This window comes from Eschscholzia californica, unplaced genomic scaffold (assembly GCF_041429995.1).
Source record: "Eschscholzia californica isolate CP2 unplaced genomic scaffold, dmEscCali1.0.p SCAF_4, whole genome shotgun sequence".
Lineage (NCBI taxonomy): Eukaryota > Viridiplantae > Streptophyta > Magnoliopsida > Ranunculales > Papaveraceae > Eschscholzia > Eschscholzia californica.
The window spans coordinates 11,756,001-11,781,592 of NW_028238461.1; the positions used below are offsets into that span (position 1 = coordinate 11,756,001).

Sequence of the window (25,592 nt, forward strand, 5' to 3'; positions counted from 1 at the left end):
ATAAATAATTATTTCCTATTAAGGTTGTATATCTTATCTAGAAAATATAAAATACTGAAGTTAGAGAATAATTTTTTTGTAAGTTGTAGAAAATTTTATGTAAAAATAAATTTAGGTAAGTTCCTAAGTTAGAGAAGAAATGTTCCCATTAAAGATTTATATCTTATGTAAAATTAGATTATTTTTTTCCTTTTAAGTTAAAGAATATAGAAGTTAGGTAAGTTCCATAAACACTATTTTTGTGTAAGTTCAACAAAATCTTTTCTTTTTAAGTTAGGAAAGAAATTTTAAGTAAATACTATAGGATCTTTTAGGTAAATTCTATTTTGTTTTATTTTACTTTTAGTATTAGGTAAGTAATATTTTCTTTTAGGTAAATAATCAGTACTTTATTTCCTAAGATCTAATCTATATTATATAAAACAGAAGGGAAAACGATGACTGGGATAAACATTCTTTTTAATAAAGGATATTGTCTGGAAGCCCTTCTCAAATTTAAAATATAGTCCTTCGTAGAAATAAAGTTACCTATTTAAAAAACAATAATCATTTCCTTCTTAGAAATAAAAATTCTAATTTAAGAAAAAAAGAAACAAAATAAATTTCAAGGGTTAAAAAAAGAAATTAAAATCTCTCTCTCTCAATAAAATAATAACTAATAACACAATCTAAAAAAAATAAAAAAAATAAAAACTAATAAAAATCTCTCTCTCAATAAAATATAAACTAAATTTCGTAACATTTAATTGATACAAGTGTCCGTGCCATAGGGCACGGGATATACCCTAGAAATAATCCTTTCCTTCTTAGAAATAAAATAACTAATTTAAGAAAAAAAAAGAAAAAAAATAAATTTCAAGGGTTAAAAAAAGAAATTAAAATCTCTCCTCTCAATAAAATAATAACTAAATTTAAGCGAAAAGAAACAAAAAAATAATAACTAATAAAAATCTCTCTCTCTCTCAATAAAATATAACAATAAATTTCGTAACATTTGATTGATACAAGTCTCCGTGCCCTAGGCACGGGATATACCCTAGTATTTTTTAAAAAGGTAAAATTTCTAATGTTTTGATTTGTTGTCTTATAGTTTCGTATTTGTAATGTTTTATTTCAATTAACTTTTAAGATTATATACTATTTTAATTTCATTTCATTTCTTATAAGTGTGCTTCTAAAGGCACCAAGCCAAATAGCTGTTAGCACCCATCTCTATTAGCACCAGACCCAACTGCTCATTTCTCTGTTAGCACCGTTTCAATTATGTAGGCACCAGTCAAAGCCAACTTAACCCTAACACCTCCATCCGTTTATCACAAAATCAAACAAAATCTATAGGACGGACTGAATCAGTCCGAGCCTTAAGAGGACCAAACAGATCTGTTGATCCGGGACTTAAGAGGACCAAACGGATCAGCTGATCCGGGACCTAGGAGGACCAAGCGGATCAGCTGATCCGGGACTTAGGAGGACCAAACGGATCAGCTGATCCGGGACCTAAGAGGGCTAAACGGATCAGCTGATCCGGGGCTTCAAAAACATCCCAATCCTCACTCTCTTTCTCGTGAACTCGACCATGACCAGCTCCTCTGCTACTTCTCGTTTCGTTTTCTTCATCTTTCTCTCTCTAAAAACCCTTATTCTCATCTCTCTCTCTACCTTTCTGAATCTTGCAATCTTTCTTCTACATTTACAAAGGGGATATAGAAGGAATGAAGATGAACATGAGAAGGAAGAGGAGAGAAAATGAGTTTATTTTGTGGATGAAATTTGGTGAAGAAGGAAGAAGAGAGTGGACCAATTCTTTTTAATTTTGTGTATTTACTAACAGGAATATAAAGTAAATAAGAATTTTTTTTACTTACACTATCTAGATGAGCACACATGATTTTTGTTTTGGAAAAAAATTGAATTGGTATTCTTTTTATTTTGGAAGAAGAAGATGGAAGAAGCAAATGAAGGTGAATGTCACCCACATTAAAAACTGGTGCTTATAGAGAACTCGGGTCAATGGCTATTGACCCGAGTCAATAAAATTTCCGGATGCTAACAACCTTTTGGCCCGGTGCCTTTAGAAGCACCCTTCTTATATAAAAAAATAGGAAGGCCCGGTCAGACCCGGGTTAAGCTCGGCCCGGAGACCCGGTCTGTCAATGGATATCCTAATATTCGACATTCGACTCGCATCTGTATTCGAATTTCAAAAAACATCCGAAATTTCAGATTCGGATACGGATATTCCTTATCGGATATCTGTTTATCGGATATCGAATACGGATAAACTCATATTCGATCTGATAAATATCCATATCCGATAAATATCCGTATCCGATAAGCTACCGTTTACAGGCCTACCTGGGTCAATTCCCGGTCCCAGGCCGGGCCAAGGATATAGTTAGTGGTGGCCAACGGGCCGTGCCGACACGTAAACGGACCGGCACGGCCCGTTTATTTGAGGACACGGAACGGCACGGAACGGTCCGTTCCGTGCCGTGCCGACCCGTCACGGGTCTGGCGTGTCGTGTCGGGGCTGGAATTTTAGAGCCCCAGACCCGTTAAACACGGCCCGTTAGACACGCAGGAACGACACGGAACGGATCGTACACGGCACGGCCCGTGGGCACGGAACGACACGGAACGGAAACGGCAACAACGACACGCTAGCAACGGCCCAATTTAGTTATTTGGATTTTTAAGAATTACTTAGGGTGTACTAATATTCTAATGTGTTTACAAATTGTTAGATTTTCAGGACAACTACTTTATATTACAAAAAGAAAAACATTAAAAAAAAGTAATACTTGAATTAAAAAAGTAGTAATACTTAAAAAAAAGTAATACTTGAATTTAACAAAAGAGGTTTTACTTTATTTTTTTTTTACTTAGATTTTTTTTTTTGAAACAAACTAAAACTTTTTTTCCAAAAAATAACAAATAAAGTGGTAAAGATAGTCCCACACCTAAACCACAAAATACAAAGTAAATGTGGAGAATCTTTATACAACTCTTTTCCAATAAAATAAACAAAGATATGACATAAATTCTAAAGCTTTTGTACATCATAATTTTTTACTTGAAAAAAAATGTAATGTTTCTTTTATTACTTTTTTTGACAAGTAAAAAAAATATTTATGAATGGGTCGGAGCCACGGGAACGCCACAGAACGGCCACGAGAACGACTACGGGAACGCTACGGAACGGTCACGGAAACGGCCAGAAACGGAACGGAAACGCCACGGGAACGGCTGGGCCGTTTCCATGGGCCGTTTCTGTGCCCAGACCTTTGTGGTCTGGGCACGGAACGGAACGGCACGGCTCAAGCCGTGCCTGGCGTGGCCGTGGCGTGTCTGACACGCCACGGCTGCCAAATGGGCCGTGCCGGCACGACACGGCCCGTTGGCCACCACTAGATATAGTCAACCTAGGACCCGCCCGGCCCGGGACTATTCCAGCCCGGGTTTTCATTTTCATTGTGAAAATCCTAGTTTAGTAGTACTACTTACTACCTTTGCTTTTGGACAAAATCTGGTCCCTCTTCTTCTTGATCATCGTTTCATTTTTATCTAATCAAATCTGCTGTCTTTATTTCTCATCATCGGTTTCCATATTTAGGGTTCTTGAAGTATTCCTCCAAAATAAGATAGTTGAGAGTGGCTGCTGCTGTATGTCAGAAGATTTTAGTGAGAGAAGTTATTACGGTGGAATCGGTGAACTTGCTAATCCTTTACAATGGCCTCAACTTCGCAAAAAACGACGTCTTGCTGCAACTCCAAACAATCTTCATCTTCTTCTTCCTTACGTCGTGAGCCGACTGCGGCAACTATCTCCGTTCCTCAGAAAATCTCACAAGATTGGGCTGTTTCAACAACTGATCAGCAACCTAGCCGAGCTGTTTCTACTATGGAGACCGTAATTCGTCCTGTTGATTCACTTCCTGAAAGTTCATCTAATTCTTCCACCAAAGGTATCATCAATCTTACTCAATTGCTCTCTGTTTAATTTGTTTATACAGTAGTTTTCTAATCTGGCAGATCTTCAACCAAAGGTATCATCAATCCCCGATTCAATTCGATTCACCCTTTTTAATACTTGCATTTGATCCAATTTGTTTTCTTGTTGTTGTAGATTTCCTTTAAAAATTGATTTTGATTAAATCTTTAATTTATTGATCAATTTCACTGTCTGGGTATGTTGTTAACTTAAAAGAATCAATTTGTGCTTACTAGGGTAAGGTACTCTAGTTGTCAATATAAATTGAGAAGATTTAGATGACAATAAAAATTGAGTTTTTATATCATTTTCACTTTGTGTTTTGGGGAATACTTTTTTGTGGGAGGTATCTATTAGAGACTTCTCGGCTCCCTCCAGTGAGGAATTTCGAATTGTCAAGTTGTGCTGTTTGTTTTTATCACTAGTTGCCTACCTTATGTCCCTTTCTACCTTTTTTCTTGTAATTTTGTGGAGGTATTATGGTATTGGTGTTTTTTACTTGACTCATCATTTCCTCTCTCTTATGTACGTCTTTAGGTATCCAGATCATGATGAGGGCTCAAAGTAGCCACCCATTGGATCCTTTATCAGCTGCTGAAATTTCAGTGGCAGTGGCGACTGTCAGGGCCGCTGGAGCCACACCTGAGGTTGGTCAATTCTGTTCTTCCCAGTAGATTTGGATTTTGTGCTGGTCAGAATTTTTTCGGCGTCGTATCTCCTGCTTAAGATGTCCATTTAAGCGGTATTAATTGATTTCAGTATTTTGTCTTTACAGGTTAGAGATAGCATGCGGTTTGTTGAAGTGGTTTTGTTGGAGCCAGATAAACAAGTTGTTGCATTAGCAGATGCATATTTCTTTCCTCCTTTTCAGCCTTCTTTACTTCCAAAAACCAAAGGTGGACCTGTTATTCCTAGTAAGCTTCCACCAAGGAGAGCTAGACTTGTTGTGTACAATAAACGGTCCAACGAGACAAGTATATGGATTGTCGAGCTAACTGAAGTACATGCGGCAACAAGAGGTGGTCATCACAGGGGAAGAGTCATCTCATCACAAGTTGTTCCAGATGTTCAGCCACCCATGGTATGTGCTATTATCTGTTTAAAAAGTTAATGCTGGTTTCTAAAAGAAAGGAATTATACATAACTAGTCTACTTCAATCAGGAACATAAGTGTAGGTCTACCTTTTAGTTATAACTTTTGTTGACATACTTTGTTTACAAGGAATTGTCAATTGACTCGGAAGTTCTGTTAATTTTCCTAATCTTAAGTATTCTCTTTTGACATGACATAATCATTTTTCTCTGCATACATGAAAAACAGGTAGATGTTTGAAGTTTACTATCTAGAAAAGCGGGAAAAAGTTTTAGCCTTCATGGTTGGCCCATAAGTTTGAATACCGTGTCATATTTTGGTATCCAACAGGCTAAATTTGGATTCTCTTTACTGTATTTTATCATCTCAATTTTTATGCGATTTCATTTGCAACTGCAGGATGCTGTGGAGTATGCTGAATGTGAAGCTGTTGTTAAGGACTATCCGCCATTCCGGGAAGCAATGAAAAAGAGGGGCATTGAGGATATGGATCTGGTTATGGTAGATGCGTGGTTAGTGGATTGTTTCTCATGTTCTCTTGCACTTACATCATAGAAAAACATTCTGTTTATTTGCGACTACCTCTGTTATTTATTAATCAACTCCTTTTACAGGTGCGTTGGTTTTCACAGTGATGCTGATGCCCCTAGCCACAGGCTTGCCAAACCACTTATTTTCTGTAGAACTGAGAGCGATTGCCCAATGGAGAACGGCTACGCACGCCCTGTTGAAGGCATTTATGTAGTTGTTGATATGCAGAATATGGTAGTGATTGAATTCGAAGACCGTAAACTTGTTCCTTTACCTCCAGCAGATCCATTACGAAATTATACTCCTGGTGAAACTCGAGGAGGTGTTGACCGAAGTGATGTGAAACCACTCCAGATAATTCAGCCTGAAGGTCCAAGCTTTCGTGTTAGTGGAAACTTTGTAGAGTGGCAGAAGGTACTTCTACAGTTTTATCTTCTATCTCGTTACAACATATGGCATGAAGTGTTGGTATTTTTATTTACTCTGTCTATTGTATTTTGCACTATGTGCTAACTTCAACATAACGTTCTTCTTTAAATCGTAATTCTCTGATATCTTAGTTTTCAAAAAAAATTCTCTGATATCTTGTTGAGTTACTGGAATTACTCACTGCGAGTTACACTTTTCGTGTGTCTACCTGGATCGAGACATCTTGCTTTTACTGAAGTAGACAGTTCTACAGTTGGTACTTCAATGCACCTATAAATGTAGTAGTCTTGCACTATAATTATTATCACGAATGTGGGTTGTGGTGAGCCTTGTAGTTCTGGGTCTCTATACTACTACCTCATTGGTATATTTATCTACTGGTGTCGAGCAGGGGTACCATTGTTTTACATGTATCTTCCTTTTCAAAACACTCAAAGTTGAAATTTATCTAAACTTTTTGCTGGTGGCAGTGGAATTTCCGGGTTGGTTTCACACCAAGGGAGGGTCTGGTCATATATTCTGTTGCATATATTGATGGTAGTCGTGGTCGGAGACCCGTAGCCCACAGGTTGAGTTTTGTTGAGATGGTGGTGCCCTATGGAGATCCTAATGAGCCACATTACAGGAAAAATGCATTTGATGCCGGGGAAGATGGCCTTGGAAAAAATGCACATTCTCTGAAGAAGGTGAAAACACGTTGTTTGTATTCGTTGTTTATTTACTATGTCCCATAACATTTTGGGATTACTGTTCTAAAATGCTCTAACTGTTGCAGGGATGTGATTGTCTAGGATATATTAAATACTTTGATGCCCATTTTACTAATTTTACCGGAGGTATTGAAACAATTGAAAATTGTGTGTGTCTACACGAAGAAGATCATGGTATCTTATGGAAACATCAAGATTGGAGAACAGGCTTAGCGGAGGTTCGGCGCTCTAGACGTCTAACAGTGTCCTTCATATGCACTGTGGCTAATTATGAGTATGGGTTCTTCTGGCACTTCTATCAGGTAAATTTTCCTTTTTGTCTTCAATTGGATTCTCTTTTATTCCGTATACAGTATCCACAAGAGAAAATATAGAGCTTTTGTAGTTTGCTTATCCACATCTTTGTTGCCCTTATTTCTTTATGTAAAACATTTTCCTTGTACTCCTTGTTTGTTGGATAATAGTTTGGAGATGTCGCTTATGGAGTTTCTTGTTTCAGGATGGAAAAATAGAAGCCGAGGTTAAACTTACTGGCATTCTCAGCTTAGGAGCACTTGCACCTGGGGAATCTAGAAAATATGGTACAACTATTGCACCTGGATTATATGCTCCAGTGCATCAGCACTTTTTTGTAGCTCGCATGGATATGTCTGTTGACTGTAAACCTGGAGAAAAATTTAACCAGGTAAATCAAAAAAGAACACTGAAATGTTTGGTCTTCTGAAGTTGTTGCAATATAGTAATTTCTTTGATGTTTCAAAAACAAAAAATTTCTATGGCATTTTTTGTGGGACTTTTAGGTCAGCCTCAAACTCATCTAACTTCCCTGTACTGTTGCGTTTCTGTTGCTAGAAATAGTCAATATACTCCCTTAGGACTTTCGTACATTTGCTGCTTTATTTATATGACGGCAACATAAGTGCAAATGTAACTATGTAGGTTGTTGAAGTGAATGTTAAAGTTGAAGAACCAGGAAAGGATAATGTTCACAACAATGCATTCTATGCCGAAGAGGAACTTCTCAGAACAGAACTGCAAGCGACGCGTGATTGTAATCCTCTCTCTGCTCGTCACTGGATTGTAAGCCGTCTTTCTTCTAATTGACTATATACAAGAGAGTCACGAGCAGGAATTGGTCTGATTTTACATTTTGTTGATTATCAGATCAGGAACACAAGATCTGTCAACCGAACTGGGCAACTAACAGGGTACAAGCTTGTGCCTGGTTCAAACTGTTCGCCATTAGCTGGTGCAGAGGCAAAGTTTATGAGAAGAGCTGCTTTCTTGAAACATAATCTTTGGGTTACACCTTATACACGTGGCGAAATGTATCCAGGAGGAGAATTCCCTAATCAAAATCCACGTGTTGGTGAAGGACTAGCAACATGGGTTAAACAGAATCGTCAGCTTGAAGAAAATGATATAGTTCTCTGGTAAACCCACTAACCGACTCTTATCACTTCAATTTACCCAAGAACTCAGTTAGTACACAATTACACCTTATTATGACCGGGTGGATCAAAAGTTTCTGCATCTTGCAATTTGCAAATACTATTTACAGCCTGAGAAATTGTTTCTTTTTATCCTTCCTTTTTTTGTTTTCTCTTTGATGAAGTGTTCTTTGCTTTGAACATTGTTGCAGGTATGTATTTGGAATTACACATATTCCTCGACTAGAAGACTGGCCTGTCATGCCGGTGGAGCGAATAGGTTTTATGCTTATGGTATTCTACTAACTAACCAGTTCTAAACTGAAACCTAAACCACTTATTTACTTAGTGTTTTTTTAATCCCCTTGAGTGAGGTTGTTAATACTTGAGCAATTTCATAAAATATCGGGTTTGTTTTCTGCAGCCCCATGGGTTCTTCAACCGTTCTCCAGCCGTCGACGTTCCGCCTAGTACATGTGAGTTGGATCTCAAAGAAAATGGATTGGCAAAGCCTATTCAGAGTGGTGCTGTTCTTGCAAAGCTTTGAAGGGATTGTTAGTTTAAACACAAACTCATTATTTCTACTTCTAGTTTACTTGATCTTGGAAGTTGCAGAATTCCATCCATTAAACCATGTGTTTATCTTTTTCTTTAAGATCAATAACATAAAATTCTCGACTACTTACAAGCGGTGATTGTTTAAGTGCCATCTCATGATTAAATTCTAATTAGATTGCTTGAATTTAGTAAAATTGTGTGCATATCTAGAATCACATGATGATAGATAGCAAAGGCAGCATAGTTTGATGTCGCTTTCCGGGTGATGAATATTGTCAGTGCTCTCAAATGAGAATTTTCGCCAACCGGGTCTTTAGCTCAAATGACTACGAAGGTACAAAAGTATTCAAGTATCTTACATTAATAATTCATTCATCACAATAAATGTGGCCCCAAGTCTTCTTACATACGCATATACGGGGACACCCCACAGGTGGGCTGACCCATGCTGCAACCTGATTCCGTCCATCTGTATTTTTGTTAAATATACTCATTTTATATACGTACAACCAATAGTTATAGAAGTATTATGCCTATGTCAAGGGTCTGAATCCCTTTGGGACACTTGAATTTTGTCTTCCTATGCTTTCTCTGTCAAATGATGACCTTTTTTTTCCTAACCGTAACTAATACCAATAATACAAAAAAAATGAGCTAAATTAAATTTAAGCTTTTTTTCCTAACCATACCTAGTACCAATAATACAAAAAACTAGCTAAATTAAACTTAAGCACAACATACATGTACGCACAATTGTACAACAATTACAAGGTAGGATGGAAATTTGTATTCAAATTAACACTTCTAACTTTAGCAAAATAATTTAGTATGATTTTGGGTTCCTAGTCCAAACATCTACCCTAAATGCACATTTAGTCCCCCCCTAATATTAATATAGGATTTTAAGCCAAAATAATAATTATAATGGATATTTAGTCCAAATTAGTTAAAGCATGTCTAGACTTAAAGTTACAGTATTTTTCTGTTTAAAAATTCTTGTTTTGGTTCATAAATTACCTGTTATTTATTGTTAAAGTTTCATACTTTATTTCATGTTTTCCATACTTTATTTCATTTTTTTTATATGTGTCATACATAGCACGTTATTTATCAACAATGTTTCTTCCAAAACGAAAAGGACTAAAAACTTATTTTCTGGGAAGATTGGACCTTAAACTTTTTTTGAACTTTATTTTGTTATATAAATATCTTCTTAATTAGCATGATACCACTTCTAGCCATAAGGAGCTAAAATTAATTAAGATATTATCTACTAGATTTTTTTTCTTCGTGCTTTTGACATAAAATAACATTTTTGTACGCAATGTTTCAGACTGTCTTTACTTAAACAAAATAAATTTACATTACGACAAATAAGTTATATCTTTTTTCTTCTTCCTTTCCTCTTTTTCTTGCTTTGCCTCATAACTTCAACAAAATAAATTTGACGAAAACTAAAAAAACCAATCCCACTTGATTTAGCTTTAGATATTGACGAAAACCAAGAAATAAGTGGAACTTAAACAAGATGGAATTTGAAAACCAAGTTAGAACTACAACAAGAACAATAATAGCAACAATAAACAAACAAAAGTAATTGAACAATGAAGCCAAAAAAGGTAAAGTTAAGCATATATAAGTTGAAAAATCTATTTTTGAATATGGACCTAAAGTTATGTTAACTAAGAAACATAATGGAGTTAATTAAAATATATAATGTAGTGGCAACAAAAGAAAATATACAATGGAGATAAAATGTGGAGAGACAGCTGACATGTTGGTCATTTTCTTGGGGAGAATGAGATATAAAAGTCTACGAGCATCTCCAATGCAACACTCAATCTTAGAAACTCTGTTCTTAAAGAAAGTGCAGAACTTGCACAAATCTGTGTAAATCTCGACAGATTTGTCCTGATCCATGACATGGACTTCTATAATTATCTCGATAAAAATTGAAACTGCTAAAAGTTAATTAATTCTCTACCTGCCAAATTTATCAAATTCTCTTATGTTTTTATATTTTGGTTCATAAAATCTAAAATGTCATAATTTAGAATAACCTGGTCAATTAATTAGCCATTTGACCTTGGTTCATATTTTCAATGCTAGCCACGCCAAGGTTTGATTCCTAGGTATGCCTTTGCCCTCAGGGGCGGATTTAGAGGGTTGCCATATATGCCATGGACAACCCTCAAATCCAAAAGCAAACTTGGTTCAGTGGTAAGGGTGCCGAAATTTATGCGACAGGTCCTGGGTTCGAAACCCATGTGCTACACTTAAAGTCACTTTTTCCTCTTCTATTTTTTTCTCTCTAATTTTCCCCCCCACAACCCTACTTATCCCCAGACCCCAAAACCCTACGTATTCCCTCTATTTCTTTCCAAAACAAATTAAACCCTCTATTGTTTCTCCCTCTCCAAAATCTCTATATCCCTCCCAAAATTGTTTCTCCCTCTCCAAATATCATCTCCATCTGACCATTTCCTTCTCCAAATTGTCACAGGTAATAATATTTTGTATTTTCTCAAACAATTAAATTCGATCTCCAAAATAGGAATAATTGTTTTGATAGTTGTTTGAACTAGAATTCTCCAATTCGAATTTAGAGTTGAATAATTAAATAGTTGAGAAAAGGAATTGAAGAATTTCGAATTTAGAATTGAATAATTAAATAATTCAGGTTCTTATATTGTTTGTTTGTCATAGATTTTGTAATGAAAGAGTTGGGTGATCGATTTACACTGCAAAATGTTGAGTTGTTGAATTGTTTGGCATGTTCTAATCCTTATTCTTCATTTCAAGATTTTGACCTTCATTCACTTTTGGGGTTGGCAAAATTCTACCCAAATGACTTTAAGGATGTTTGTGATAAGGAGTTATCTACTCAACTTGAGACTTACACTGAGTGTGTCAAGACGGACGATAATTTTTCGAATTTGAAAGGTATTTTAGATCTATGTAGGACTCGTTTGTACAAAAAACCACAAGACATTTGGATAGGTGTACACTCTTCTGAAGCTAGTTTTGTCATTACCGGTGGCTGCCGCAAGTCTTGAACGAGTATTTTCTGTTATGAAATATGTGAAGAATGAGTTGAGAAATCGAATGTCTAACCCATGGCTTAATGATTGTTTAGTGACATTTGTGGAGAAAGATGTGTTTGCTACAATCGTCGATCAAGATATTATCAAGCGCTTTCAAGGAATGAGCAAAAGGAGAATGAATTTACGCTTGGACTAGAAAGAGATTTTTATTTTGAGTTGTAATTAAAACATTAGAATATTTGATTATGTAATACTCAGAATTTTTATTTGTTTTTCGTTCTATAATATTTTCGGCATACCTTGAGTTTTAATCCTGGATCCGCCCCTGTTTGCCCTCAAACCCAATTATGCAGTGAAGATGATTGTTCATCTTTCTTGTTTATCCCGAAGGCGTCCTTTCCTACTTTTCATTGAAGAACCATATAAAATTAGAAGGCTTGTCTTAACACAGAACTTAATAGAGTTTTTGGTCCAATACTCTAATTAGTTTTCATCCCACTTTAATTCTAGACAAAAATTAGTTTACTTCAATACCTCAAGTTCTCAACATAATACAAGTACAGGAATGCTTGGAGTCATCTCACATCTTCCTACCATCATTTCAACATCAGTATCTCAACATGATATAACTACTCAAATGCTTGAGATTACCTTACATCTTACTACCATTACCTCAATAAATATACACTGCCTGTGAAATAGGTCAGGTATTTTTTTCGTGTGCAACTAACTAAAGCATAATATATTACATGTTCACTCATCTAAAACGAATGTTAATAATCACATTAGTACAATGACAAAGAACTCTCTTATTTTCATGATAAGTTGACCACACTACAAAAAAATTTCTATTGCCGACGCCATTTACCGACGGAGTTGCGGGGCACTAATGCTTATAGCCGGTGGCTTTTCCTATTTTCGTTGACAATAGTTGACCATTGCCGACGTTTTTTCATAAATTTATTAGTTGAACTTTATAAATTACCTTTAGGTTGATAGTTTTATGTAGTTTACGATTAGTTGAACTTTATAAATTTACTTTTAGATAGATGTGTTATCGATTTGTTTTGAATGTATGCTTATCAGGTTATTAGTCACTATGTTACTGCAGTTTATGGATCACCTACTGCGGCAACGGGTGCCGAGAATTGGTTTAAAAAACAGTTAAGAAAACTATTGCCGACGGTTTATATGTTGTTGGCATAAGTTATAGCGACAGATAAAGGCCGTCGGCAGAATAAAGGCCATTTGAAGGGCGCGCAAAATTTGGCGACAAATTCCATTTCCGACGGTGATTATTTTATGAAACCGTTGGTTAGAAATTTTGGTTATGCATTCGTGGGAAAATATTGAGTTATGTCGACGGTAGTTAAAATTCAGATAACCGTCGGTAGTCCTAGGGCCGACAGCGCTTAAATTCTGTCACCAATGTCGTCGGTAGTAGTACTGCCTACGCCTTTTAAGCCGATGCCTCGCTGCCACTGGGAGAATCCTTTACCGATGGTTTTTTAATGTTTCTGACGGTTTTATTCCGTCGGCAATGACCTTAACTTTTGTAGTCCGATCACCTATTAACATAATCACTTTGATTAAACATTTTGAGATGATTAATGGCTTTGTATATCAACATTTTCAACAAAGGATTTAAGATGATAAATGAGTTTTAACTCCAAGATAATCAAGTACTTTTGTCTTCCACATAACTTGTGAAATGCCAAACAACAAAGGAACACTACCCCATTCACCTTAGAGTTCTCATTCCCCTTGACTAATCTCGTTAAATATGGAACTTCATTATATTTGACAACATTCTTCTGAATTCTTAGCGGACAAGTGGTTCTCACGAGCAAACAAACTTTTTAAGAGCTAAGGACCTTATTGACTTAATGGCCATGACACCCAATGAATATAAGTTGGTTTCCCCGCCCGTTAACCTTATAAGCTTATCAATAAGACATGTGTTGAAACTCTTCTTCGTTTTGAATGTATAATGTATTTTGCCAGCGGACATAGTCCTTTTGCTTCAATGACTCTTCGGCATATAATCCTAAGCTTCAATTTCAAACTTAAGTTCTTATGGTCATTCTAGCTTTCTACACTTCTAAATTTGCTCCGAACTCTAATATTTGGGAAGACTAACACCTTTAATACGATTCCACGTAAAACCCGTTTAAATCACACCAATTGAAGACTAGATTATTGAAAGTATGGGTGTTTAATGCATTAGAGTTGATGAACCTTATGAATAGAGGTATGATGGGAAAAGTGAGAGCCTAAAATTGTCAATAGCCATATTGAGATATGAGACGGATTGAGATGAAGAGATCAGACGATCAAGATAAGTCCAAGATATTGGAAGATGTGAAGGATTTTGATGATATATTTTCTTATATTTAGGATATTCTTTTAACTATCTAATGGTAATATTAGATAGATTTTATATTGTTTCTTACTTTAGATAGGAGAAACTAGGAAATCCTAACCCTAATAACTCTATAAATAAGAGATGGTTCTAGGGATTAAATCATTCGATTACTATTAAATTACTGTAACGAATCACCACAATTGTGAGGAATAAAGTATGTAGTCATTGTGATTTTCTCCGACGATGTAGGTCGTGAATATCCGACTGAACCTCGTTAAATATGTTCTTTATTTATGTTCATCTAACCGATTATAATATAGTCGTGATTTTAACATGGTATCATGAACAGGTAAATTGATCTTGATTTATGCTTCCGCAAAATTCCAATTTTTTTAGTGGTGATTACATTATTATTCAATCGCTTTGTCGATTTGTTTAACTTTTCCAAGATTATTCTTGTGATTATGTTTCATCTCCAAGACGAGAAAATCAAGTGAAGTGAGAGATATTTTTTGTACGAGAATCAGACTTGATTTGTTGGAGTTTATTAAAGTTCATCACGTAAACACCAATGATTTCATCTTCAACAAAGGTAACTTGTCCATTAATATTTGATTTTTTTCCTAAATTTTCTCGATTTTTTTTAAAAAAAAAAATTTTAGACCTAAATTAGGTCTGAATTGAGAATAAAAATTTCAGAACCAAACCCATCAGATTTGGTTCTCTTTTAATATACGTTCCGAGCCAAAACCTAACCCGGTCGTGGTTATCCGTAAAGCCAACCATACTGAAGTCAATAGCATTTGACTTTGCTGACTCTACCCGAGCCTTTATACTACGCTGACTCAGTCAACGATCCTTGACCGAAAAAAGAAAAACTTGTGACTCACCCGGAACCTGTATCCAGACCTGCTCAATCGCTGGACCCATGACCCAAATCGGTCCCCTTTCTTCTTCACACGAGCTTCTCCTCGCATGTGTGAAACCCGACTGTCGCCACCCTTTTCGGCGAGATTCCTATTACCAATCGATTGCTTCCATCGATTTGGACAAACCACCAATAATTTCCCTTTCGATTTGGTGAAGAATCGACCTAAAAAACAACTCTCTCTCTTTCTACAAATATAGTCGTCGACGACCTTGCATAGGTACAAATCGGCCAGATTTGACCTATTATATCAAACCATATCGATTAGGGTTGGGTTTCAACCCCTATCGACTGAAATCGCTATCGATTAGGAAACTCCAAGTTTGGGAAACCCTAGTTCTTTTGATGGAAATTTTAATTTCTCCAATTTTCAATTGAGATGATTTCTTTTCCAACAGGAATGACAATATTTTGTCACTTATATGTTGACCTACTTGCTACAGTGTTTGTTGCGACGAACCTCACTGTCGCCACTTTTACTGACTTTTACCACAACCCTTTGCTGTTTAGAAATATGATATTTTCTTACGATAATTTCTACTGTCCCTTATATCCATCTGTGACACAATTTTTCTGCCACCTTTTCTGTTCGATCTGTGATACTAAATAGATTAATTTCATCTATTTTTCTTTCCGGATTCACCCGTGACATTTCGAAATCATACTTTGTCTATGATGACCTCCCTTTCTTACCAATTATATTTTTGGACTTTTCTTACCACGAATATAATATCTCTATATTGATTTTTGACTCCAAATTTCAACCCGTGACCTTGCATTTTTTGACAATAAATTTCATGTCAACCATACCAACAAACATAACAATAAATTTCAGTCTATTTTAGGCTTTTATAATATTACGCTGACGATCAATCCCTTTTGGGCGGTATTGAGATATGGAAGATATATTAGTTGTGGTGACTAATAATATAAAAGATATTGGAAGATATAATATGAGACGGATCGAGGTTCATGTATTTAGGATCTCTTGTAATTATTCTTTCCCAGTTTAGTTAGTAGAAACTAGGAAACCCTAAAACCTAACTTCTCTATACATAAGAGAGGGTTCTAGGAAATAAGTCATCGAGTTATGTCTGACCAATGTAACAGATCAACTCCACAATTGTATGTGGTGATTATTAATAAAGAAATTATTCTCCGTGGATGTAGGTCGTGATTATTCGACCGAACCGCGTTATATTATCGTGTCACTATTTAAGTTTATATCCTTGATTATTATATAATCGTGAATTTAACATGGTATCATGAGAAAGTTAATTGTTCATGTTTTCATTAAAAAAATAGTATTCTGCTTAATTTTACTATTTTTGACGATTTTTTATGTAATCGTTGTAACCTAATCATCCTTCATTCATCTTCATCAAGCTACTAAAATCTGAGAGTTGTAAGAAGATGATGTAAACGCATCGGAAATAAAGAAGATGATAAACTTGAATAAAGAACGATAAGAACAACGATAAAATACTAAACTTTGATTAATAATTCTCTTCAAGGTGATCTTTAATGACAGACTTCACGCCCCTTTTATAGGAACTTAGACTCTATTAGATAGACACAAACTAGAATTCCTAAATATCGAAAACACTTAAACTTAGAAACTTTCTAAACCTAGATTCAATAGGAATGTAACCAGACTTAGACACTTAATACTAACCATAGTGGGCTCGGCCGATTGGCCTTCTAGATGATTCGTCCGTGAGGCCCATTGATGAGGCCGTTCGGCCCGACTTTATCTGCATCAGCCTCCCCTTCTCTCACAAGGTTCGTCCCGAACTATTTGATTAAGAAAAGTTGGATGTACCCGCATAAGATGAATTCCACCAAGGCGATTCATAACTCCTACTTCGAACGAAGTTTGCATTGGAAGTGAAGGATACTAATTTGCAGGAAATTGCAAGCCACGTTCTCAATCTCATATGCCAATGATTCTCGCAAAATTAACTTTAGTGAATAAAGAACATTCATCTCGCTCGCTTCCAAAAATTTGGCAGCAAGAGCCAAAGAATAAATGTAACCAACTTCAATCTACCTTCCCACGTTCATCTTCATGAAGTTTATAGAATATAATTCGATCATAATATGTCAACTTATGAAATCCCGGCCCCCAAGTTAATACATCACACTGTCGACGAACAAAAGTTGACAAATCCGTGTATGGAAATTTAAGGTTGATTTTGCATTCACTAAGGATTTCTCCAACATAGTTTTTAATAATCCCTCGCCACATATCTTTCTCTAAATAAATCTCCTTCTCAGCAACGTCATTGCCAGTTTTCAGCAATACTGGGATGAACTCCACAATCTTAAGGCGATACTTCCCAAGAGGAGGCCTCGGTTCCCCATAAGCAGTAGGTAAGACCTTATCATCCGAGCATACTTTCAAAAGCGTAAGTGACCAAGCTTTCGCAACATAGCACCGACCGTCTCAGGATTCACAGGAATTTCTGGTTCATACAAGTGTTGGTTGCCCATAAAATGCACTAATGGAGAATACGCTGATCTTTTGGGATGCAATAAAGATATACTCACAAAAAGTGAGTCGACGAGCCCGGACTTCAACTGAGAATCTTCCAGTGCATGATCAAGTATCCTTTCAACAAAGCTTGGGCTAGTGAGTTTGACTGATAGAGCTGATGGTGCATTGCGAGTGATGGCACATAGTGTTTCTGCTGCGTTAGCATGAATTTTTGGAGAACTTGAGGATTTATAAGGACTATTCTGTAATGATACAGAACTAGGGACCTCCTTACAAAGACTTAAGGATTTATTTATAATAACTCCTGATTTCGAGATTTTTCAGCCAAGGTCCTTCCGTTTAACACATCTGAGGATTCCTTGTAATTCTTCGACAGGCCTAAGGACCTTCTCGAGAATTAATTACCGCCTGAATATGTTATACGAAATAACTTACTTTCTCGAAGACAAGTTTAATTTGCATTCTTCGTCAACTTTGTATTCGAGAATGTTTCACGGAATTTTCATTATCTCAGACCGATGATTTCTTTCGAACAGTTAATCGTCTTGTAGCTATTTGTATAACGAGAACATTCTGTCATCGACCTTGTCTAACCGTTTAGGTTTTGACATTTGTCTTGACACACTTCTTTGATTACTTATGTGGTTGTCTTCTTCGATTCGTCATCGAATTGAACCTTTAGGATCATGTAATCATCATTGATCGCTCTCTGTATTCTCGATATACGGTTTCACACCCAGTATTTATGTCGATACTTGGTGGTCAAGGTGTCGCTTAGTTTTTCGATGTCTCTGTTATCGAGAAGATATTTTAAGAGTCATCAACTAAGTCAACATTTATGGTCACCATGGGTTGAACCTTATTTCTGTTCATGGCTAGTAATAGATTTTAGTGAAATACTTCACAAAATCCATCGAGATTAGATTGATCATCGATTTTAATCTCCACTGATCGAGTTTTATCCCTTCTAATGTTCTGTGCTTTCATTATACTAAAAGAGTCGCCGTTTGATGAACTATGCCATTATTGGCGTATATCTCGGCGAAAGGAGATTCATACTCTCCATCTCAGTCGTTTCTCAAAGCCTCAATCTTTTTACAAAGTTGAGTTTCTACTTTGATTTTATAAAGCTCGAACTTTTCGATTGCTTCATCCTTACACTTTAGTAAGTAATATAATAGAAACAAGTGGAGTCATTGATAAAGATAATGAATTACCTTTTTCCACCTCATGTTTGAACCGTTTTTTAGGTTACAGAGTTCATTGTGAATTAAGTCTAAAGACTTGAACAACGTTTTAGTCATTTTTGACTATACGCATGTTTGACATGTACGTCTTGAGAAAATTTCGAGTTTCGGAATTTAACTCCAAGCTCATTAATTTCTTTTAATGACTTATTATTCACATGTCCTAATCTTTCGTGACAAATATTGGAGGACTCAACAATATACGCATAATTATTAAGTTTATTAATAATAGGTGCCTTCGGCATTACATGGGTAACATTTAATTGAAATAACCCCCCACATAAGTGGCCCTTTCCAATATACATCATTTTCTTCAATATGATAACGATATCTGACAGAAAGATTAGTCTGAACCCGTTCTCACTTTAAAGGGAACCAGAAATCAAGTTCTTTTGATTGTCTGGAGCATGGAGTACATCGGTCAAAGTCACCTCTATTTCGGAAGTGAATTTTAACACAATCTTTCCCCTTCCTTTGACTTGGGTGGTCGAGCCGTTTTCCTTGAATAAGGTCTCTCCTTTGGCTACCTCTGTATAGGAAGAGAATAGGCTTTTGTCACTACAAACGTGATGATTTGTCTTAGAATCGACCCACCATCTCTGGTTGTTAACCAGGTTATCTTCATGTGCCTCTGCACAGAGGTTCATCTTATGAAGTATATCAAACGCCTTTTCGAATTCAGTAATCATTAGACGGTGATTCCGATTTTCGGTGTCTTTTGCTAATGAAGCTTGGTTATCGGCTTTTTCCCCTTGACTGTCATATGTGGGGCGACAATCTTTGGCTAGGTGGCATCGCTTTCTACATTTGTAGCATTCGACAGGCCTTTGCCTTTTCCTCGACTTGCCTCTGTTTTGAGATGGACCCTTCCGCTTCAGAGCGAAGTCAGTTCCTTTGAACATCTCTGGGTTTTCTACGTATATGGTGTTAGGCTGAAGAACCCGTAGGGTTGTTCTTGTTCTTGCCATTTTTTCTGAAACACACAGAAAATAACCCAGATCAAAATCTTATAACCAGAGAAATAATTGTTATATAAAATGTCTTAAGATTGTTGTTCTCTGGTTATTAATCGAGAAGTCGATTTCTCTCTGTCTTGGCTTGATTTGGACAGAGTTTCCTTTCTCTAACTCATAGAGAGATAAACTATTAAGAAATAATGATTTATCAATATTCCTTCTTTCGGACTAACCGAGATTGGTGTTAGTGTAGTCGAGGCAAGAATAAATTCTCTTTCCTTAAGACATTTTACACCCCCGTAACAGTACCAAACGTTAGGGTGAATGCCTTCGGGATACAACGACTAACCTTTCAGAATTTTAAGATGGTACTTCTTTATTCTGAAAGCGGACGAACCTTTGTCAGTATTATGAGCTCTTTGACTAATGCGGACGATATTCTAGATGCTTCGGAAATTCACATTTCACTCGAGACTTCTTTCTTCCTTTTCCAGATATTCTAGTCTAACCAGAACCTCTAGAAAATACTTCTTTAATTAGATATTCTAGGCTAACCAGAACCTCTAATTGTTAGAAGGGAAGAGAAGAAGAGAATGAATTGAATTGATGTTCTAGACGACCTATCACTTTACTCAAAACTTCTTTCTTCCTTTTCTAGATATTCTAGTCTAACCAGAACCTCTAGAAATACTCCCTAATTAGATATTCTAGGCAAACCAGAACTTCTAATAGTTAGAAGAGAAGAGAAGAAGAGAAGAGAATGAATTGATGAAAAATGAAGTGGGTTTGGTTGGTTTATATAAGAGTTGAATGGGTGCATAGTGTCTGTTGGGTTAAAAGATGTATCCATTCGAAAGGATGGACTAAACAGAAAGAATAACTGAATATTGGAGTCGGTTGGACCCTGGGACGTCGGATCTGGCTAGAAAACTCGGGTGGAACGCCCACCGTTAGATCAGTCCCGAAATGTGCCCACAGATTTGGATGCGCGTGGTATTCGCTCAAACGACCCCTGATCTAACTTGTCCCGTTTGACGTTTCAGACCCTGACTTAACCGTTTTTTCACCCAAACTTCAAACTCGAATTTCTCATTCATCCGGAATCGGATTCGAGTAATTCTTTGCTCTAAATTTAAGAGCTCGACGAGACGAACGCAATGACGCGTTCGGTTTCTGAGTTTGACGAGTCGGGTCGAGCCAAAATTGGCTCCGATTCCAACACTTGATGGGTTCAATTTATCCACAATTATTTCCAGCAAACTGTTGTTCGCTGATCAGTCCATCACATCCATGAAATTGGGATAAATATGCTCCATTATAGAGGCGATTCCTATTAGATTAACAAATTGCTGAAATACATCTTGACGAGCTTGTACATAATTCGTAAGTGAGACCGTCTTTCGCAACATAAGGCACGCAATAACCTTGTTGAAATACCCAACCAAAAAGTACTATAAGGGCGGTTTGGATTCAAAAAAGAAAACAATAAATCCATAAGCTCCTCTTCCTCTACTAAGGTATTTATGAACAAACTCAAAAGCTGGTTGGTCTTAGAAGAACCGTCTCAGTGTCCACCATTGAAGGTGACCGAATAATTGTAGAAGCAACGATTGAGTTTCTAGGGGTTGTCTGAAATTTAGGACAGGAAACCCATGACTGCAGAAATTGATTTGGGAGAATTTTATGATTTGAAACAAGGAACTCTTCTCCCGTAATTGCATTAGGATCGAGTATTTGGATCGGGTTTAGGTTTTCCATATGAATTTCTTCTTCCTCCGTAGTAGAAAGAATTTTGTTATGTTCAACGTGAACGTTTTCTTTAATATCATCGGAATATGGTTTATCAAGAATAGGCTCATCTTAGCAAAACGATTCGAGAAGCTTTCTTACAGTTTCTCGTTTAGAACCAACATCATCTTTTCTTCCTTTATCTTCGACTTTTTGTTGTTCTACTTCTAAAAAAGATTCATCTTCTTCTTCTTCTTCAACTTCAACTTCTTTGTGATCATCTTCTTCAACTTCTTCGTACTCTTCTTTTTCTTTTTCCTGGTTGGAAGATATAATAGGCATGGAAGACGGGTAACGTATTATTGTCGCGATGTTGTCACATATTTGTAGTATCTTATCGCAATCGGACTTGATCGATTAAACTGTTTCTGAAAAACGGTTGTAGTGGTGATGGTGGTGAAGTTCGTATTAGAGGTATTCAATACGGTGGTGTATAATAAGCGTACAGAATTTCTCTTACTGGTTCTCCAGGATTCTAATGATAAATATACGAATCTCTATTCGCATAAAAACATGATGCACATAAGCACTGATTCTTTATCCCTTGATGAGTATAATCCGATTGATTATAGTTCTCTTGAGGAATAGAATATGATTGATATTCATAGAACTGGTTTGGAATTTTTGTTTCATAATAATTCACCCAAAACTTTGGTGGCTTTGAATACCACATGATGTAAACGCATCGAAAATGAAGAAGATAATAAACTTGAATAAAGAACGATAAGAACTACGATAAAATAATAAATTTTGATTGATCATTCTCTGCAAGATGATCTTTAATGACAGACTTCATGTTCCTTTTATAGGAACTTAGGCTCTATTAGATAGGCACAAACTAGGATTCCTAAATGTCGAAAATACTTAAACCTAGCAACTTCCTAAACCTACACTCAATAGGAATATATCCAAACTTAGACACTTACTACTAACCCTAATGGGTCGGCCGTGAGGCCATTGATGAGGTCGTTCGCCCGGCTTTATCTGCATCAGAAGACGAATAAGACATTTGTTTTTTTCTCTCCAAGTCGAATACTCCAAGATTTACGTGCTCCAACTTGTGGGGGGATATTGAGATGTGAGATGGATCGAGATAAAGATATCAGACGATCAAGATGAATCCAAGGTATTGAAACATATGAAATATACTGATGATATATTTTCTTATATTGAAGATATTCTTGTAACTATCAGTGGTAATATTAGCTGTTTCTTACTTTAGTTAGGAGAAACTAGGAAACCCTAACGCTAATAACTCTATAAATAAGAGAAGGTTCTAGGGATTAAATCATTCGATTACTATTCAGTTACTGTAACGAATCACCACAATTGTGGAATAAAGTATGTAACCGTTGTGGTTTTCTCCGAGGATGTAGGTCGTGAATATCCGACCGAACCTCGTTAAATATAGTGTTCTTTATTCATGTTCATCTGCCCGATTATCAGAGCCGTGTTTGAGGGGGGGCGGGCAGGGCGTCCGCCCTGGGCCCCCACCTCAAAAGGGCCCATTGTTATAAAAGGGCCACCACTAACCTTCATATAACTTACAATACCAATATATGCATCTGATTTCTATTAGCTCAACTGGGAAGGGTGGTTGGTGTTCATGCACTTGACCTGGGTTCAAATCCCAAGTGTCTCATTTCAAAGATATTATTTGGATGGGATTATAATTTCTAAATCACTCTTTATTTTTGCTCCACTACACTTTATCTTAACCATTTTGTCATTTTAGACGTATTTTGTTAATTTTTGAAGTGTTTTTTAAGATATAGAAAGCTAAATGTCTTTTTCAAAAATAAATAAATAATAATACATAAGTACATATGTGAATCATCAATGATTTTCATTATCTTACTTGTTTAATTTTTTGCTCGTAGTTTATTTTTGTACGAAGGACTCGAAATTAAATTTCGCCCAGGGCCCTCAAATTTTCAGCCACGACTCTGCCGATTATAATGTAATCGTGATTTTAACAAGCCACTTCATATCAACAAGAGATGCACCAAGAGGCTCGACGACTTAATTCGAGATCTTTAGGTGGTGCGCAAAAGATGGACAATCTACATCTTCAAATAAGTTTGAGAACTCAGAACTAGATTCTTTAATATGAACGAGGGAAGGTTCATTGGTTTAAGGATTTGAATGAATTGAGTAAGCATCGAAGACTGGCTTGTTTAAACAAACACCGTTGGTGATTAAATAATCTGTCGAGAACTCTATGTTATTAATCTTGAATAAGAAAAAAAAATTGGTTTAATTTAGAGTTCATAGTTCAATCGAGTAGTACAGGCAAATAAATGGCCTGGATAAAAGCTTAATAAAACTGGTCAGAGGAACTCCATAAACATAAAACGTATCCTCTGTATGGTATGATCAGTCTTCTAGTGGAAGAGTATGTGTCACTCCAACCTGCAACAACTGGCTTCTCGGAGCAGGTTGAAGGCCTATATTTATCGACAGTAATCTCAGTTTTCTGGACTATTTGGGAGACAAGGAACTCTTGCATTTTTTATAATACCATCCAGATATCTTTAAAGCTATCTCGGTCATTCGTCGTCTTACTTTAAAGTCTGGGCGGCTGGTTAGCGGTTCTGTGCAAAATTCAATGAGATAAATTACCATTCTTCGTTGTTTTATAGTGACGGGTCGCTCAAGAAAAGCACCTAAAATTATTCAAGTTGACTGGCACATGCCTCTAGCCAGTTGGGTAAAAGTCAACACAGATGGTTCATCGAGAGGTAATCCAGAGGTTTCTAGTTGTGGTGGGATATTTAGAAATAACAAAGGCTTTGTATTAGGTTGTTTTGCAATACTTTTGGGTATTCAAAACTCGGTCCACTCAGAGTTGATGGTTGTAGTACATGTTGTAAATATGCCATAACATTAATGTAACATTGATGTGTTTCCTTCGTACCTTCACCAACCCTCCTCAAATTACTATCAAATTTATTTTATATGTAGAGCTTTATTCTCTTGGTATTGATCCTTTGCTTCCAACTCTCATGGTCGGTCCAAGTATTTGGGAGGCCTAAAACTCCAAGTAAAAAGTGGGGCCCTTCATACACTAAAGAATAAAAAAATAATTCTTTGTCCTAACAAATTATATTAGTATCAAAAGCATGACTAAAAAATGTAAACCTAAATTTATACACTAAATAAGAAATGCATCCAATTTACATATAGAGATGATCTAAATATATTTCGAAAATATTACTTTTACTTTTGGAGTTGCAAAATTACTAATTATACACATATTTTTAAAATTACCAAGGTAAAAAAAATTTCTAACAAAAGAAAACAAAAAAATGTCTAACTAAAAGTCGAATATAACAATTATCAACTAACAATTACTTTAAGACTATGAATGTTATTTACTGCATTGAAGAAATTAATATTTGTATAATGAAATTTAAAAACAAACCTTATAAAGAATAAGAGAGGTGGGAAGAAGAGAGAATGTAATTGATATTTTTTAAGTTCTAATTTTAGTAATACATAAAAAGAAATCAAAATCTATTGTTGGTGATTAGTCTTAACTTATTGGTTAGACTTATTTCTCTTGTTCTTGGTAGCCCAGTGGGTATGGAAAGATGATGAACTAGGGTGTGGGTCCTGCTTTAAAAAGAACATCACTTATTTGTCATCAAAGTTATCTTTCCATTCTTGATCAAACTTATCTTTCCATTCTTCAACTTATCTTTTCTCACTAGAGCATCGGCCATTTTAAACCGTAGTTTCCACCCCTTGGCTTCTCATTTGATAGCATTCTAGAACTATTGGTTTTGGTATTAAATTAAATTGGCCCCTTAGGCACTCCACCCTCAACCACGATTAGTTAGTGTCCCAAGTAGAAAAGTTAGTTTACTCTAATATCTCAACCTAATAGGAGAAGACTACATGAGCTATTAGTGTATGAAATCATCTCTCCTCTTATTGCCTTACTTGTAGATAAACATATTCAATCTACTCTTATAAATTCCATCTTAGCTAGCAGTATAACAAAACTACCAAAAAGGAGAAAT

General features: G+C 36.1%; 1 protein-coding gene and 1 long non-coding RNA gene across 2 annotated transcripts; one reads left to right on the forward strand and one right to left on the reverse strand.

The window, feature by feature from the left end:
• The first annotated feature begins 3,410 nt into the window (after window positions 1-3,410).
• LOC147542716 (spermidine copper dependent amine oxidase 2-like) lies at window positions 3,411-8,936 on the forward strand. Its single transcript, XM_086638046.1, has 12 exons — window positions 3,411-3,965; window positions 4,529-4,638; window positions 4,767-5,072; window positions 5,484-5,596; window positions 5,699-6,029; window positions 6,515-6,730; window positions 6,820-7,056; window positions 7,254-7,439; window positions 7,694-7,834; window positions 7,919-8,187; window positions 8,397-8,478; window positions 8,609-8,936. Exons 1-12 carry the CDS (start codon window positions 3,731-3,733, stop codon window positions 8,729-8,731), a joined length of 2,349 nt encoding a protein of 782 aa, XP_086494172.1. The 5' UTR covers window positions 3,411-3,730; the 3' UTR covers window positions 8,732-8,936.
• Window positions 8,937-16,557: 7,621 nt separating this feature from the next.
• On the reverse strand, window positions 16,558-22,388 carry LOC147542717 (uncharacterized). The gene is made up of 2 exons (XR_015223939.1): window positions 21,002-22,388; window positions 16,558-17,795 (listed from the first exon to the last, which is right to left on the reverse strand). It is a non-coding gene; the product is annotated as an uncharacterized LOC147542717 (long non-coding RNA).
• Between the last annotated feature and the right edge of the window lie 3,204 nt (window positions 22,389-25,592).

Excerpts from the sequence above, each read along its gene's own strand:
- LOC147542716 (XM_086638046.1), top strand. The coding sequence starts at position 3,731 with ATGGCCTCAACTTCGCAAAAAACGACGTCTTGCTGCAACTCCAAACAA. Across the intron at positions 3,966-4,528 it reads ATCTAATTCTTCCACCAAAG|GTATCCAGATCATGATGAGG; the intron begins GTATCATCAATC and ends GTACGTCTTTAG. Across the intron at positions 4,639-4,766 it reads CCGCTGGAGCCACACCTGAG|GTTAGAGATAGCATGCGGTT; the intron begins GTTGGTCAATTC and ends TTGTCTTTACAG.